At 37.2% G+C, this 14,522-nt stretch overlaps 3 protein-coding genes and 1 long non-coding RNA gene across 7 annotated transcripts; all 4 read left to right on the forward strand.

Annotated features, from left to right (window-relative positions):
* Positions 1-92: 92 nt before the first annotated feature.
* LOC111449228 (ADP-ribosylation factor 2) lies at positions 93-3,037 on the forward strand. The gene is made up of 7 exons (XM_023089032.1): positions 93-178; positions 738-898; positions 1,593-1,663; positions 1,811-1,930; positions 2,252-2,370; positions 2,455-2,536; positions 2,727-3,037. Exons 2-7 carry the CDS (start codon positions 751-753, stop codon positions 2,730-2,732), a joined length of 546 nt encoding a protein of 181 aa, XP_022944800.1. The 5' UTR covers positions 93-178; positions 738-750; the 3' UTR covers positions 2,733-3,037.
* Positions 3,038-3,251: 214 nt separating this feature from the next.
* LOC111449230 lies at positions 3,252-5,865 on the forward strand. Of its 3 annotated transcripts, XR_002711558.1 has the most exons (4): positions 3,344-3,377; positions 3,463-4,296; positions 4,485-4,575; positions 4,734-5,865. It is a non-coding gene; the product is annotated as an uncharacterized LOC111449230 (long non-coding RNA). The 3 variants fall into 3 exon arrangements; XR_002711556.1 differs by having other exon boundaries at positions 3,252-4,296; XR_002711557.1 differs by having other exon boundaries at positions 3,252-4,296; positions 4,737-5,865.
* A 230-nt stretch (positions 5,866-6,095) lies between these two features.
* LOC111449226 (galactinol synthase 1-like) lies at positions 6,096-9,129 on the forward strand. Its single transcript, XM_023089030.1, has 3 exons — positions 6,096-6,636; positions 7,600-8,061; positions 8,827-9,129. The coding sequence occupies exons 1-3, from the start codon at positions 6,322-6,324 to the stop codon at positions 9,055-9,057; spliced, it is 1,008 nt and encodes a 335-aa protein (XP_022944798.1). The 5' UTR covers positions 6,096-6,321; the 3' UTR covers positions 9,058-9,129.
* A 1,680-nt stretch (positions 9,130-10,809) lies between these two features.
* LOC111449739 (pantothenate kinase 1) lies at positions 10,810-14,123 on the forward strand. 2 transcript variants are annotated; one of them, XM_023089764.1, is made up of 10 exons: positions 10,810-11,138; positions 11,281-11,463; positions 11,920-11,963; positions 12,068-12,184; positions 12,293-12,412; positions 12,506-12,600; positions 12,807-12,900; positions 13,319-13,450; positions 13,573-13,650; positions 13,742-14,123. In XM_023089764.1, the coding sequence occupies exons 1-10, from the start codon at positions 11,054-11,056 to the stop codon at positions 13,751-13,753; spliced, it is 960 nt and encodes a 319-aa protein (XP_022945532.1). In that variant the 5' UTR covers positions 10,810-11,053; the 3' UTR covers positions 13,754-14,123. The 2 variants fall into 2 exon arrangements, with proteins under 2 accessions (XP_022945532.1, XP_022945531.1); XM_023089763.1 differs by having other exon boundaries at positions 10,811-11,138; positions 13,538-13,650.
* Positions 14,124-14,522: the final 399 nt, after the last annotated feature.

The raw sequence follows: 14,522 nt of genomic DNA on the forward strand, positions 1-14,522 counted from the left end.
CATGACGTGTTCGTTTCTGATTGGAGCTTAGTTGGCTCTTCCACGGTCCAGCAAAAGGGTAGTTTCGTACTTCGACTTTCCCTTGCGTTTCGGTTTATATTTAGGGCCCCGATGAGATCTACACCTTCCCACCGTCTCTCTTTTCTCCATTGTAGATTCTCGGTGGTGTTCTTTGAAGGTAATGTTCTGTTTACGAATTTTGCTCTTCTTTTCAATTCCTTCTGTGTTAATGTAGTTTTTCTGATTTTGAGGTTCTTCGATTTCTGTTGGCCATTGGTTTTTTTCCCCTTTTTTCATGAATCTCGGACATATCTGCATCGATTTCAAATATGAATTATGCATTTCCCTGGATTCATACAAACGCGAATTGTTCCGATCTGCTTCTTCGGCGAATTTCATGTGATTAATTTCTTAATCGGATGCATGAATTCTTGGATGAGCTTAATATGAGGTCAATTTCCTAGTCGTAAGGCGATCTGATATTGCGATGCGATCTACCTTCAGATCCCTTTGATGATCAGGAGGGATATAGTTTTATTAAATTGATGATCCTGAGATGATGTTTTTTAGACGCTCCATTTGAATATTTGGTACTTTGAATAATCTGGATTTCTATACATGATGATTTTGTTGATTTTCTGTTGCGGTGTTGCTATTTTCACTCGATCCTTGTCGCAATGGATATCGATCTCATCTTATACATTCTGATGGTTTTGGAATCTTTTATGGATTTCTAGGCAGGGACAGAAAATGGGGCTTACGTTCACAAAGCTTTTCAGTCGGCTTTTTGCCAAGAAGGAAATGCGAATTTTGATGGTTGGTCTTGATGCGGCTGGTAAGACAACTATCCTTTACAAGCTCAAGCTCGGCGAGATCGTCACAACAATCCCTACCATTGGTGAGTTTCTTTTTCCTTTTAAGAAATCGAGTTATTATATGTTCTATCCTTGATCTACGTGTGCGTGTATATACAACATGCAGATAGATCTATATGTATATTGTTCTTTAAGAAAAGAAGGTTGTAGACGTCTCTTCTATGCATATTTTTTCTGGTTTATTACTAGGATTCTACCATGGCAATGCTCTTTCATGTTCGGTTCACAATTTTCTTGTGCTAAAGAATATACTACAGTCGGTTGTTTGTGTATATAAATATTTTACTTCTTGCATTTATTCATCTGGATACTTATTTGCATAAAACCAATGTTTTCAGCCAATGCTGAAGTAAAGAGTCAACCACTAGATTGTCGCATTGATTTATGGATGAAGGATTATTTAGATGTCTCTCATAGCTGTGTTCCGTTTTCGTATAGTATATGACTGCCATGGTTTTACACAATCTTCAGCGGTTTCACAATTTTCTTCTGCTTAAGCAGTAAGGACTCGGTTCTTTGTTGACTCTATAATATTATATACCAAGTTTCCTACATCTTATCCAGTCAATTATTGTCTACATAAGATCAGTACACAACAAAGTTAAATTTAATTCAGTCAGCTGATTGTCATCTTGTCTGAAATGTCTCTTCACATCCTCTACTTTTTGGCACTTGTTTCATAAAAATTGCAATTTAGCTCACGTTCTTTATTTGCAGGGTTTAATGTGGAGACTGTAGAGTACAAAAACATCAGCTTCACAGTCTGGGATGTTGGGGGTCAAGACAAGGTTTGTACTTCTTTATTGATTGTTCTCCAGTCTGATTTGGCATTGAGTTTATTAAAATTTTCTCCTGCTAGAATGCTTTTGTTCATTATTTCATTTGTATTCTCTGGCTGTCTAATTAAATTAAGTTCTTAAACTCTTGTTCAACAGATCCGTCCCTTGTGGAGGCACTACTTCCAGAACACACAGGGTCTCATATTTGTTGTTGACAGTAATGATAGAGATCGAGTTGTTGAGGCCAGGGATGAATTGCATAGGATGCTGAATGAGGTACAACATACTACGTGCTACCTAGTTTGAACATTGGTTTGAAATTGCTCACGATGCTGCTATGAATTCCTTTTTTCCCTTTTTTTTAGTACTGTTTAAATAGTTCACGATTTACTATTTTTATTTTGCTAAATTACATTTGCCATCCCAATATCCAACTTCGAGCATTTATGATGTTGTTCTTAATGTCCTGCCAGACGTAAATGCTTGTCATTTGGAAAAGATATGCATAATATCCAACTTAGCTACCTTTTCCCCCCTCAGTGTTTCAATTTATATATACTTAGTACAATTGATTACTAATAATTCATGTGATCCCAGGATGAGCTGCGAGATGCAGTTCTGCTTGTCTTTGCTAACAAACAAGATCTTCCTAATGCAATGAATGCTGCTGAAATCACTGATAAGCTGGGTCTCCACTCTCTCCGCCAGCGTCACTGGTAGGCTTTGTTATCTTTATTCTGAACATAAAATTTTCCTTCTGTTACCTACTAAGATTTTAATGGCTTCCTCAATATCTTCAGGTACATCCAGAGCACTTGCGCCACCTCTGGGGAGGGGCTTTATGAGGGGTTGGATTGGCTCTCCAACAATATTGCTAACAAGGTAAATAATAGCATATTTTTCCAATTTACCAAGTGATCTTAAACTTTATGTCAATGGCTGTGAAATTTTGTTTTACACCAAACCTTCCTCCTTCGTATCCCCCATTCCGAAAGCGTTGCATCTTCTATTACTTCTTATTGCCATCCTGTTGAGCCACCTATTTACATCTCTATGGTCCTTTTCTATGCAGGCATAAGGATATCGAACAGTTGCTTCTTCTGAGACTCGCAGTTCTGGATGCAGGGTGAATATTATCTAATTTTTTCATGGGGCACCTTAAAAGAGGTTATGGTTTTTTTTTTTTTTCGTTTACGGGAGCTTTTAGCAAACTATTTGTCATTATTATACTGTAATATCAGAATGGTTAGGCTTGGTTATTGTGTTTCAGGCTCTATTTTAGGGCTGTACGCTCTGTTCTTTTCTTTTGATTTCTAGCTGAAACTAGTTGATGTATAATTCCATATTGGATTTGTCTCATAACACATTCTTTTGTTGCTGCCATTTCAATTTTATTGCACAAGATCGAATAATGATGCTCGTAATTAAGTGTCAAGATGAGCTTTTGGAGGTATTTTTCCAAAGTAATTCATCGCTTTCAAATCTTTCCGGCCCATGAAAGTATTTCTGAAGTAAAGCCGAGAGAACATTCACATATTTTTGGTTAGAGAAAATCCTACATCCAAGATCGCTTTTATGGTATAGATTTAGAATTTTTGAATTGTTGTAGCGGGTACACACAAGATCACTTTTATGGTATGGATTTAAAATCTTTGAATTCAAATAGATGTAGAATCTTTTAATTATTGTAGCGGTTACACCCAAAATCACTTTTATGGTATAGGTTTATAATTTTTGAATTGTTGTAGCGGGTACACACAAGATCACTTTTATGGTATGGATTTAGAATCTTTGAATTTATGATATAGATGTAGAATCTTTTAATTATTGTAGCGGTTACACCCAAAATCACTTTTATGGTATAGATTTAGAATTTTTGAATTGTTGTAGCGATTACACCCAAAATCACTTTTATGGTATAGATTTAGAATCTTTGAATTGTTGTAGCGGTTACACCCAAGATCACGATCACTTTTATGGTATAGATTTATTTAGAATCTTTGAATTGTTGTAGCAGTTACACCCAAGATCACTCTCATGATATAGATTTAGAATCTTCTCATTGTTGTAGCCCTTACACCCAAGATCACTTTTATGGTATAGATTTAGAATCTTTGAATTGTTGTAGGGGTTACACCCAAGATCACTTTTACGGTCTAGATTTAGAATTTTTGAATTGTTGTAGTGGTAGTAAATCTTTTAAAAAAAATATATAATTCAACCATGGTTGTTATATGGATTAAACCATTGGTCTTTAGGATGATAATGGATGCTTTATTCATAGCTACGCTCGGGATGGCTTATTTTTTTGTTGGTAGTAAAAGGTATAGGGATTGAACTATTGGTCTTTAAAATAATAATGGATGCTTTATCCATGTAGCTATACTCGGAATGGCTTATTTTTCGGTGTCTTCTTTTTACGGTACAAGTTAGAGAGTGCTTAAATGATACTCCTCCGAGTAATTTCTTCTTTTTGAGTGGCTGTTCAGTGTAATTTTAATAAGCAAGCATGTATGCATGCATATATGTATTAGTTTATGATATCTGCAGCAAAGAGGAAACGGGTGTGGCTGGGGCTTAGAGACAAGGGAATCTCTGATGAACGGTGGCGTGGTTATGGGCACAGGCATGGAGCTAGCCTGGTAAGTATATGGCTATGATTTTCAATTAAACCAAATAATTGTACGACCCATCCCCTTCCCCCAATCATCCCAAATTCCTTTGGTATAAAAGAATATATAGAGCATCCAATTCCTAGCCTGCCATTTTCAATTCTTTCATGTGGAGCAAAATGTTTTGACCATATGCCAATTTGCCAAACCAATCCTAGACACTCACTTCTAAGCATTGGAGGAAGAACATGCTCGAACTCCTCTCTCGCCCCCACGCTTGCAACCTCGCACGCGTGCGTGCCCGAGCAGGTATCTTCTACACTCTGCAATCTCTTTCTCCATCCATGTCGTTCTCATTATCATCAACTTGCATCTTGTATTACGTTAGCAATTGTACTTCTTTCCATTGGAAAAAAAAAATGTTTACCAATGAAAATCCAAGTCACCCATATTGTAATTTTCTATAGCAGGACTTTGGCTTGGTTTTTGCAGCATGATGGGCTCCCTCTTGTCCCATCGCTTATCAAGTGAAAGAATTGCTCTGGAAAATGATGCCATATAGGTACAAACTTTTCCCTATATTTTAATTAAGAGATTAGGTAAATGTTGACACGTGGATCAAGGTTATTGATTAGGTGTATATTAATTTTCAGCATATAGTTATAATTATTAAGTGATTTTATACGTATTTAGAGAAATATTTGAAACAATCTATGATTTTGAAGAGAATGGATCTCTTCAGAATCTTCCGAGTTATTGTGGTTGGCATATGCCTTGAACCTATCAACTTCATTGCCATTGCCTTCGCCTATTGTTTCTTCTACAACATTTCCATTCAACCCAATGACCCATCCTCTCCCTTTCTCCTTTTTTGGAACTTTTCGTTCCTTTCCACCATTTTTAAGGCTATTTCCTTTTCTTTTATTTGTCATTTTCGACCTTATTAATTAAATAAAAAAACTATTGAATATGTAAGAGTGGAAGTCTACTCTTAAGATATTGTTCTCTTCGGCTTAGTATGTATGGTCTTCCGCCTCATGGTTTAAAATATGTCTACTAGGAAGAGTTCAAGTACATTCGTAGGATATTGTTCTCTTTGGCCCATTATGTATCATTTTCTACTTCGTAGTTTAAAATATGTCTACTAGGGAGAGTCCAAGTCCACTTGTAAGATATTGTTCTCTTTGGCTCATTATATATTGTCTTCCTCCTCATGGTTTAAAATACCTCTACTAGGGAGAGGTTTTCACACGCTTAATGTTTCTGTCTTTGATACCATTAATAACAGCCCGATCCCATCACTAATAGATATTGTTCACTTTGGCCTATTAAAACACGTATTTAGGGAGAGATTTTGGCCTATTAAAACACGTATTTAGGGAGAGATTTTTCACATCCTTAGAAATGTTTGGCCCATTAGTAGGGAGAGAAATGTTTCGTTCTCTTCTTTAATCGACGTGGGATCTCACAAAATATATTATAAATGCCTCGACCAAAAGGTCTAAGGCTTGAACTTCTACCCCCACAGGCCCACATGTTAACATCTAATAAAAACCTACCAAAATTAGTATCAAGGACAATTTTTCTAATGTATATATATATATAACAAAAATAATGGAGAGATTTATGACCCTCTTTCAAGGTGCTAAGATAAGATTATTATTCTAGAGCGAGTGATATCATAGTATACTGTGACATTTTGAAACCTTAAATATCATCATTAATATATTTAAAAATTATTCAATAAAACTGTTATAATGTAATTTTTTTCTACTCATAGATACAAATTTGATTTTTTATTTCTCTCATTGATAGTCACGTTGATTAATTTTGGTTATGAACCCGTCATTTTTCCATTCCCAATCATCTTCGTCAATTATCGAAAGCGACCACAAGTCTTCATTTTAGTTTCATTTCACTTGCATTTGCATTTGCATTTAAAATTTCCCTCCTATAAAAAACCAACCCCAAGTCTCCCTCCACTATTCAACACCAACAAGACAAAACACCCAATACATTATTCATTAATAATTTCCTAGCTCTCGGGAGTGCAAAATGGCTCCAGAACTTCCGGAGAATGTCCTAGCCAGCGGCGCTGCCGCCTCGGAGAGGGCGTACGTGACGTTCTTGGCCGGAAACGGCGACTACGTAAAAGGGGTGGCAGGTTTGGCAAAAGGGTTGCGGAAGGTGGCCGCCGCTTACCCTCTGGTGGTGGCGGTGCTGCCGGACGTTCCGGCGGAGCACCGGGAGATTTTGAAGACTCAGGGCTGCATCATTCGGGAAATTGAGCCGATTTATCCTCCTGAGAATCAAATCCAATTCGCCATGGCGTATTACGTCATCAACTACTCCAAGCTTCGGATTTGGAACGTAAGTGGCAACATCCATATTATTTAAAAAAGATCTCAATTTTTGTTGGTTTGATTCAATATATGACGTAGGGTTGTTCACGTGCATGAGAATTTTCAAATTTAATTGTATCATATTTTGTTAGATTCAAGGTTGGTTGGGGAGGACAAACAAACATTTATTCTTTATAATAGTATGGAAACCTCTGTAATAGACGCATTTTAAGACCATTGAAGAAAAATACGAAAGGAAAAACCCAAAAATGACGATGACAATATTTACTAGTGGTGGGTTTGGGTTGTTATAAATGGTATTAGAGCTAGATACCGGGATCGGGCGATGTGCTAATGAGTAGATTGAGCTCCGAAGGGGGTGGACAAGAAGCGGTGTGTCAACAAGAACGCAGCGCCTTGAAGAGGTTGGATTAAGTGGTCCCACATTGATTGGAGATGGGAAACGAGTGCCAATAAGGACCATGGGGTGGATTGTGAGATCCCACATTGATGGGAGAGTAATGAAACATTTTTGACCATGGCCCCAAAGGGGGTGGATGGTGAGATCCCACATTGATGGGGAGAGTAATGAAACATTTTTTTTTTATAAGGGTGTAGAAACCTCTCATTAGCTGACACGTTTTAAAAACCTTGAGAGAAACCGAAAAGAAAAACTTAAATAAAACAGTATCTGCTAGCGGTGGACTTGAGCTATTACATTACAATCTCTTTATCATAAAAATTGAAAATAATAAAAAATTTATTAGAGATGACGTGACCCACCTTGAATGGAACAAATAATAAAGGAGGGAGCTCTGAGATATTTCCGCTTTAGCTTAAATGAGGTTGGGGACAAGAATTATATTCCCAGTTCCCGTTCACGCCCGCTCAAAACTAATTTATTTGATGTATGTATGTATATGTACATCTATATATATATATATATATTAGTCTAAACATGGGGTTATTATTATTGGTTTTTTTGGAACAGTTTGTAGAGTACAAGAAGATGATATATTTGGATGGAGACATCCAAGTATACGACAACATAGACCATCTCTTCGACAACCCCGACGGCCATTTCTACGCCGTCATGGACTGCTTCTGCGAGAAGACATGGAGCCACTCCCCTCAGTACTCCATCGGCTACTGCCAGCAGTGCCCCGACCGAGTCACCTGGCCACCCGCCTCCGGTCCCCCGCCGCCGCTCTACTTCAACGCCGGCATGTTCGTCTTCCAGCCCAGCCACCACACCTACCACTCCCTTCTTCACACTCTCCGTATTACCCCTCCCACCCCTTTTGCCGAGCAGGACTTTCTCAACATGTTCTTCCGCAACATTTACAAGCCCATTCCTCCCACCTATAATCTCGTTCTCGCCATGCTGTGGCGCCATCCCGAGAACGTTGAGAACGATGTCGATAAGATCAAAGTCGTCCATTACTGTGCTGCGGTGAGCTTTTTTTCACTTCATGCCCGTTCTTTTAACTTAATTATTAATGCTCGGGATGCTCAGGTTGAATTGGGTTGGGTCTAGCTTATAACATTTTCTTTTAATTTTTTTTTTAAAATGGTTGGAAATAAATAATAAAAAAATAATTGTGTATAAAAAAATTAACATAAATTCGAGCTTTAAGCTGCTCTCGTGGGAAGAGCGTGTTGTTCTTGCCGGCCAAGGAATGGACTGGAAACGACTTCTTTGAGGGCCTTTTCCAAGTGTCGAGCAGTCAACTCATAACTGGTATGAACAAGGAAAATTTGACTGTTTAATTAAAACAAAGCATTGCGATGGCCCTGCGGGAGCAGGTTGCTGCTTGCCAGCTGGGAAACGGACCGAGAACAACTCCTTTGAGGGCCTTCCTCAGTTGTCGAACAATCAACTCATAACTGGTACAACACAAGGGAAATCTGACTATTTGATTAAAACAAAGCATTACGATGGACCGTGAGAGCAGGTTGCTATTTGCCGACTGGGGAATGTACAAGGAACGACTCCTTCAGGGACTTTCTCGAGGTGTCGAACATCCAACTCAGAACTGATACGGGCAAGGAAAATCCGACTGTTTAATTAAAATAAAGCATCACGATGGTCCCTTAGCCCATTGGATTTAGTGGTCCCTTAGCCCATTGGATTCGGTTATATAAATTTTCGAGTCATCAAATTTTCTGAACACTCCTAATTAATACAAAATTAATTATGGCTACATGCGTTTTGCAGGGATCGAAGCCATGGAGGTACACAGGGAAGGAAGCCAACATGGACAGGGACGACATCAAAAAGTTGGTGGCAAAATGGTGGGACATTTACAACGACACGTCGCTGGATTTGAAGTCTGCAAACGACGTCGTTGAAGAGGAGGATCAAGCCAATACAGTCCCAAAATTGACAATTTTGTCCTCCATGCCTGAGCCCAACATTTCCCATGTGCCAGCACCTTCTGCTGCTTGATCGATTCATACCATATTACCTTACTTTCTCTAATAAAAAATAATAATAATAATAAATTTATAATTATATATTGATATTAAATGTTTTTAATTCTACTTTCGTAATTAAACAAAATTTATATACCCATTTATCTTATGCTTTGGAGTCTTATTGAATTCCAAAAAAAAATGTTTTTTTTTTTTTTACAAAATGAATGAATTTAATGACGATGAAATATAGTTATGAATAAATTAGAAATAATATTCTCTATTTTTATTTATTTTTGTTATTTACTTGACCTGAAAATAACTCAAGTAGATAGAGATCTATTTAATTTGTGAGGTCGAAGACCCATTTCAGAAATGGGATGAACAATCCTCGTTTAAATTAAGAACGAGGAAAGAAGTGATGAGAGATTTCTCTCTGTTAACTAAATGAAGTCGATGACCAAAGGTTAATTGTCCGTCCCTATTTTTGGTTATATTGTCTGTCGCCGCTTAATTCTCCGTCTCGGTCTATATACGTACGGAGATGGAGACGGAAAATTAGGCTGAACCAGGAACAGACGATATAACCAAAAATAGGACAGACAATTAACCTTCTTCGACTTCATTTAGTTAAAAATTCCGGTGAATCAAAAGAGACAAAAATTGCGACAGTTTCTTTTTTAAGGTTTTTAAAATATTAAAATAATGTCAAGCCCACAAAGGCAGATAGCCCGGCCCACAAACAATGCTATGTGAGCAAAGTGAAGCCCTAACTAGCAGCCCAATAAAAAATAATTAAACTTTTAAAAAATTTAATAAAAAAACTCAAAATAGCTAATTTTAAATAAAATAAAAGTATTTTATTTTAAAAACATTTTTAAACTTTTAACAATATTTTAAAAATATCCTTAAACTTGTAAAAATTACGTAAATATTATTAAACTATTTCTTAAAAAAATTAAAAATACTCTTATATTAATACTACGTTTTCAAAAGAAAATGAAAATTATAGAAAAATGTTAAAGATTTAAAAAATATTATATTATTGGAAATTAAAATATACATCATTAATGTTCATTAATAAAAGGTATAAATACGTCATTTTTTAGAAAATTCCAAGTAATTAATATATTAATAACTGTAATATTGCTACTATTCTTTATTATTACCACGCCAAGTGTCTTTAAAAGTGATGTTAGGGAGGAGATTTGACATTAAATTTTTTTTCCAAAACTTAATTATATATAAATAGCTAAAAGATAAAAAAAAAACTATTTGAACGTTTAGCTTTTGTTTGTTGGGATGTAGTCCCACATTGACTAATTTAGAGAATGATCATGGGTTTATAAGCAATGATTACTATTTCCATTAGGCCTCTTGGGGAATCCTAACGTAAAGCCATGAGAGTTTATGCTCTTATGCTCAAACTCGACAATATCATATCATTTTGGAGATCTGTGATTCCTAACACGGTTATCAGAGCCATGCTCCAGGAGGTGACCCTTATTCTAGCCAACAGTACCAACAACGATTAGGGGGCAGGGTCGGTTATCAGAGCCATGCTCCAGGAGGTGACCCTTATTCTAGCCAACAGTACCAACAACGATTAGGGGTTGTACCAACAACATTGTACTAGAGCTCTTTACAACAAAACTTAAAGTTTCACTCAAAAAAAAGTTTTAAACAATTTCTTGTATTTTCTTGAAATAAATTAAAAAGTTTAGAGATATTTTTATTTAATTAAAAAAAAAATCATCTAATTGGCTAATTACAATCCTAACCACCGGACAACTGTTGCAAACGTCGGGATTCGTCTCTGGTTCGTTATCTCTGGAAAGTCAACTGCTCATACTCGATTTAATGCCTCGCCGACCAAACTCCGATGGATCTCGATCGGGTCTTCTCAGTTTATTTAAGACTTGTTCGTCAGGGTTTTAGCTTTCAATGTTTCACCACACTTCAATTCCAGCCCTCTCAACTTCTTCCCCAACGAAGACCTAGCGCCTACCTACCCTACGATTTCCCCTGGAATGGATCTTGAGGTCACGCCGGCCGGAGCCAACTCAGACACTCGATCAGACGCTCGGATATCTCATTTGGCATTGGATATTGGAGGTGATTGTTTTTCAGTTCATCGTTTTTTGTGATTCTACATTGAATTATCCAATCGCATTCTCCATTTCTTTCTTTTTGTGAGTTTGATTTGATCCTATACTTGGAGCTTAGTTTTTGGGATTGATTTGTGCATTTTCGGTAGGAACTCTTGCTAAATTGGTGTATTTCTCTGGGAACGAGAAACTGTTGAATGATGATCGAGTTCAGAGTTCTGCAGAAGTTGGTGGAAGAAGTAGTTCCATTCTCCATGGGAGGCTCCACTTTGCCAAGTTCGAAACTGGAAAAATTGATGAGTGTGTAGCGTTTATTAACAGCAAGGAACTCGGTAATCGGTGATTTTCTTTGTCAGCTGAAACTTGTTTAGTTAATCAGTATGAACTGGTTTGGTTGATTAAGAAATCTAAAATGGAAAATTGTTCATCTGCTTAGTTTGCTGTTTGCATATCACAATCCTTAACATATCAAGAGCAGTAATTACATGTCAACCTTCACCAAGATCAGTGTCTTGTACAATTTATGATGAACATCATGGCCTAGTTATTGTTATTATTGCTCAGCTGGTTTTCCATTCGGCAACCAAAAAATTATCAAATGATGTAACATATAAAGTGAGAGATGAACTTGATTTGATCCAAAATAATTAGCATCTTTTTTTCTGTTCTGTTAACGTCTTGTGAGTGCTGATCTTCAGATTCTTGTGCTGATCTTCAGATTCTTCATGCCTCCTTTTGCCATTTTCTTCTCTTTTTGATACTCTGCTGAAAACTGAACATTAAAACAGGTTCCCAGCACCCAAAGGAACTTGGCAATGGAAAAATTGTAAAGGTGTAACTGAATCCATCTTTATAGTTCAAAAGAATACTTTCCCCTGTTGTTTTGTACACTTCTAAAGCATGCAAGTTTATTGACTGGTAACTTTTGGTGAGAAGGCCACTGGTGGTGGAGCATTTAAATTTGCAGATCTCTTCAAGGAAAAGCTTGACGTTTGTCTAGATAAGGAAGATGAAATGGATTGCCTTGTTGCTGGAGCAAATTTTCTCCTGAAGGTTGGCCGTACGACCTATGCATTTTGGTTTGCAAATAATTAATATGCTTGAAATGTTGTATAATGGTGACTCTTGCCATATGATGTTCTTATTTTTGTTACATTTTAGGCAGTCCACCAAGAAGCATTTACATACATAGGCGGTCAGAAGGAATTTGTGCAGATTAACCAAGATGACCTGTACCCTTTCCTCCTTGTAAACATTGGTTCTGGAGTCAGCATGATTAAGGTATGGTCATTATAGTATTTACTAGTTTCCAAACCATAATATTTCATCGGTATGGTTTCTTAAAGCTGCAAACTCTTATAATGCAATTAGTAGGTGGATGGAAATGGAAAGTTTGAGCGGGTAAGTGGAACGAGCCTTGGTGGCGGGACATTTTGGGGTTTGGGTAAGCTTTTGACAAAGTGCAATAGGTACTTCTTTCATCCACTTGGTCATTAGAACTGTTGTACTTTTGGCAGATGGTTCAATTTCTTTTTCTGAATGTTCGTACTCTACTGTTTCTGCTTTTTGGTTCTTCATAGCAATTTGAATCCATAATTGATAGAATTCAACGTTTAAGCAAACTTTTATGAATGATTTTTCTCTTTCTTTAGTAACCAAATGTAAAATCTTTTAGTTTTGACGAGTTGTTGGAGTTGAGTCAGCAAGGGAACAATAGAGTGGTAGACATGCTTGTTGGAGATATATATGGTGGAGGAGATTATAATAAGGTACTCATTTCTATTGATATCATATGATTATTCATCATGCATGTAACAACTCAAGCCCACCACTAGCCGATATTGTTCGCTTTGTTCCGTTACGTATCGTCGTCAGCCTCGCGATTTTAAAACGCGTTTACTAGGGAGAGGTTTCCACACCCTTATAAGGAATGTTTCGTTCTCCTCTCTAATCAATGTGAGATCTCACAATCCACCCCCCTTGGGGGCCCAGCGTCCTCGCTGGCACAATGCACGACCATGAGACTGACGAGATATATACAGGTCAAATTTGACAATATGTTATAGCAGTGGGCTTGGACTGTTATAATGCACGACCAATGTTACTGCCTAGTCTTTTATTTATAAAGGATGACGTTTCCCTTTTTAGCCAAAAGCCTTCATCTTCTTCTGCCCTTTAATGCTTCAGATTGGTCTTTCATCCACAGCCATTGCTTCTAGCTTTGGCAAGACTGTTTCAGCAAACAAAGTGCTTGAAAATTACAGGACTGAGGATCTCGCTCGGTCCCTTCTAAGAATGATTTCAAATAACATCGGACAGGTAAGTCACGGTGATAGGTCTTCATTTACTTGCAAATAAAGTACAAACTTTGGAAATATAAGATCCTCATAACTCAAATCTTCTCAGCTTGCCTATCTTACTGCACTTCGATTCGGACTTAGGCGGATATTTTTCGGAGGATTCTTCATACGTGGTCAATGTTATACAATGGACACCATATCCGTTGCCGTTCATTACTGGTAAAAATATGTCCCTGCCATTTTCTTTATGATCTTACTCCATTCAATCTCAAGCCTTCCAAATATGATATACAGAGTCTTTCCCTTTCAGGTCGAAGGGTGATGCACAAGCAATGTTCATGCGGCATGAAGGATTTCTTGGGGCCTTGGGTGCTTTTATGAGCTATAACAAACAGGGCCCTGATAACTTCATACATCTCATGAAACAAGACCCAAAACACGAGCCAGAGTTTGATGGTACAGCGCCGGAAGAGGAAGACAGTGAGTATGCAAGTATAGATTGTTTCTTGGATTTGGCTTAGTTATTCAGCCGCAAATAAGACCACTGTTAGTGCCTTACTCTCTTATACGCATCACATTGAGATAGAATGAAATAAAATAGACTTTCTAGGACTCAAAATGTATCCATCTGCAAAAACTAATATTGTATGCTTTCATTCAATATATCCCCACGGATTCCCAAGTTTTTGTTCTTTCTCCTTTTCCCTACGAACATGCTGAATGCTGAATTTGTTACGTGACTGACTATCTCTTAATAATCATTAGATGTAACGAAAATCTGCACGTCTCATGTTTAGTAGGTACTTTTACTGTATCTCTTTTATACATCTAACTGTACAAAACTGTCTGTGACGTTGTAATAACGTCGATGTAGAACTTAGCTTCGACTTTGTTAGGTGTTTGACAACAGGCCTGTTGGGCTAGTCCAACCGATTTTGTTAGGACTAATATTTAGTTCTAGCTTTAGAATTGCGTTTTTCGTGTCTTTTCTAATTTTTTTCAATATGTTTTAGTATGGTGTTTGTTCTATCAGTCCAATCTTTGATCGTTGTTTCTATCAATGAAAAAATTCTCCGATCCATAGATCGAAT

This window comes from Cucurbita moschata, unplaced genomic scaffold (assembly GCF_002738365.1).
Source record: "Cucurbita moschata cultivar Rifu unplaced genomic scaffold, Cmos_1.0 Cmo_Scf00011, whole genome shotgun sequence".
In the NCBI taxonomy this organism is placed as follows: Eukaryota; Viridiplantae; Streptophyta; class Magnoliopsida; order Cucurbitales; family Cucurbitaceae; genus Cucurbita; species Cucurbita moschata.

Coding starts and splice junctions, on each gene's coding strand:
- LOC111449228 (XM_023089032.1), top strand. CDS start 751: ATGGGGCTTACGTTCACAAAGCTTTTCAGTCGGCTTTTTGCCAAGAAG. Junction 899..1,592: donor CACAACAATCCCTACCATTG/GTGAGTTTCTTT, acceptor CTTTATTTGCAG/GGTTTAATGTGGAGACTGTA. Junction 1,931..2,251: donor TGCATAGGATGCTGAATGAG/GTACAACATACT, acceptor ATGTGATCCCAG/GATGAGCTGCGAGATGCAGT.
- LOC111449226 (XM_023089030.1), top strand. CDS start 6,322: ATGGCTCCAGAACTTCCGGAGAATGTCCTAGCCAGCGGCGCTGCCGCC. Junction 6,637..7,599: donor CCAAGCTTCGGATTTGGAAC/GTAAGTGGCAAC, acceptor TTTTTGGAACAG/TTTGTAGAGTACAAGAAGAT. Junction 8,062..8,826: donor TCGTCCATTACTGTGCTGCG/GTGAGCTTTTTT, acceptor TGCGTTTTGCAG/GGATCGAAGCCATGGAGGTA.
- LOC111449739 (XM_023089763.1), top strand. CDS start 11,054: ATGGATCTTGAGGTCACGCCGGCCGGAGCCAACTCAGACACTCGATCA. Junction 11,964..12,067: donor GCAATGGAAAAATTGTAAAG/GTGTAACTGAAT, acceptor TTTGGTGAGAAG/GCCACTGGTGGTGGAGCATT. Junction 12,601..12,806: donor CTTTTGACAAAGTGCAATAG/GTACTTCTTTCA, acceptor AAAATCTTTTAG/TTTTGACGAGTTGTTGGAGT.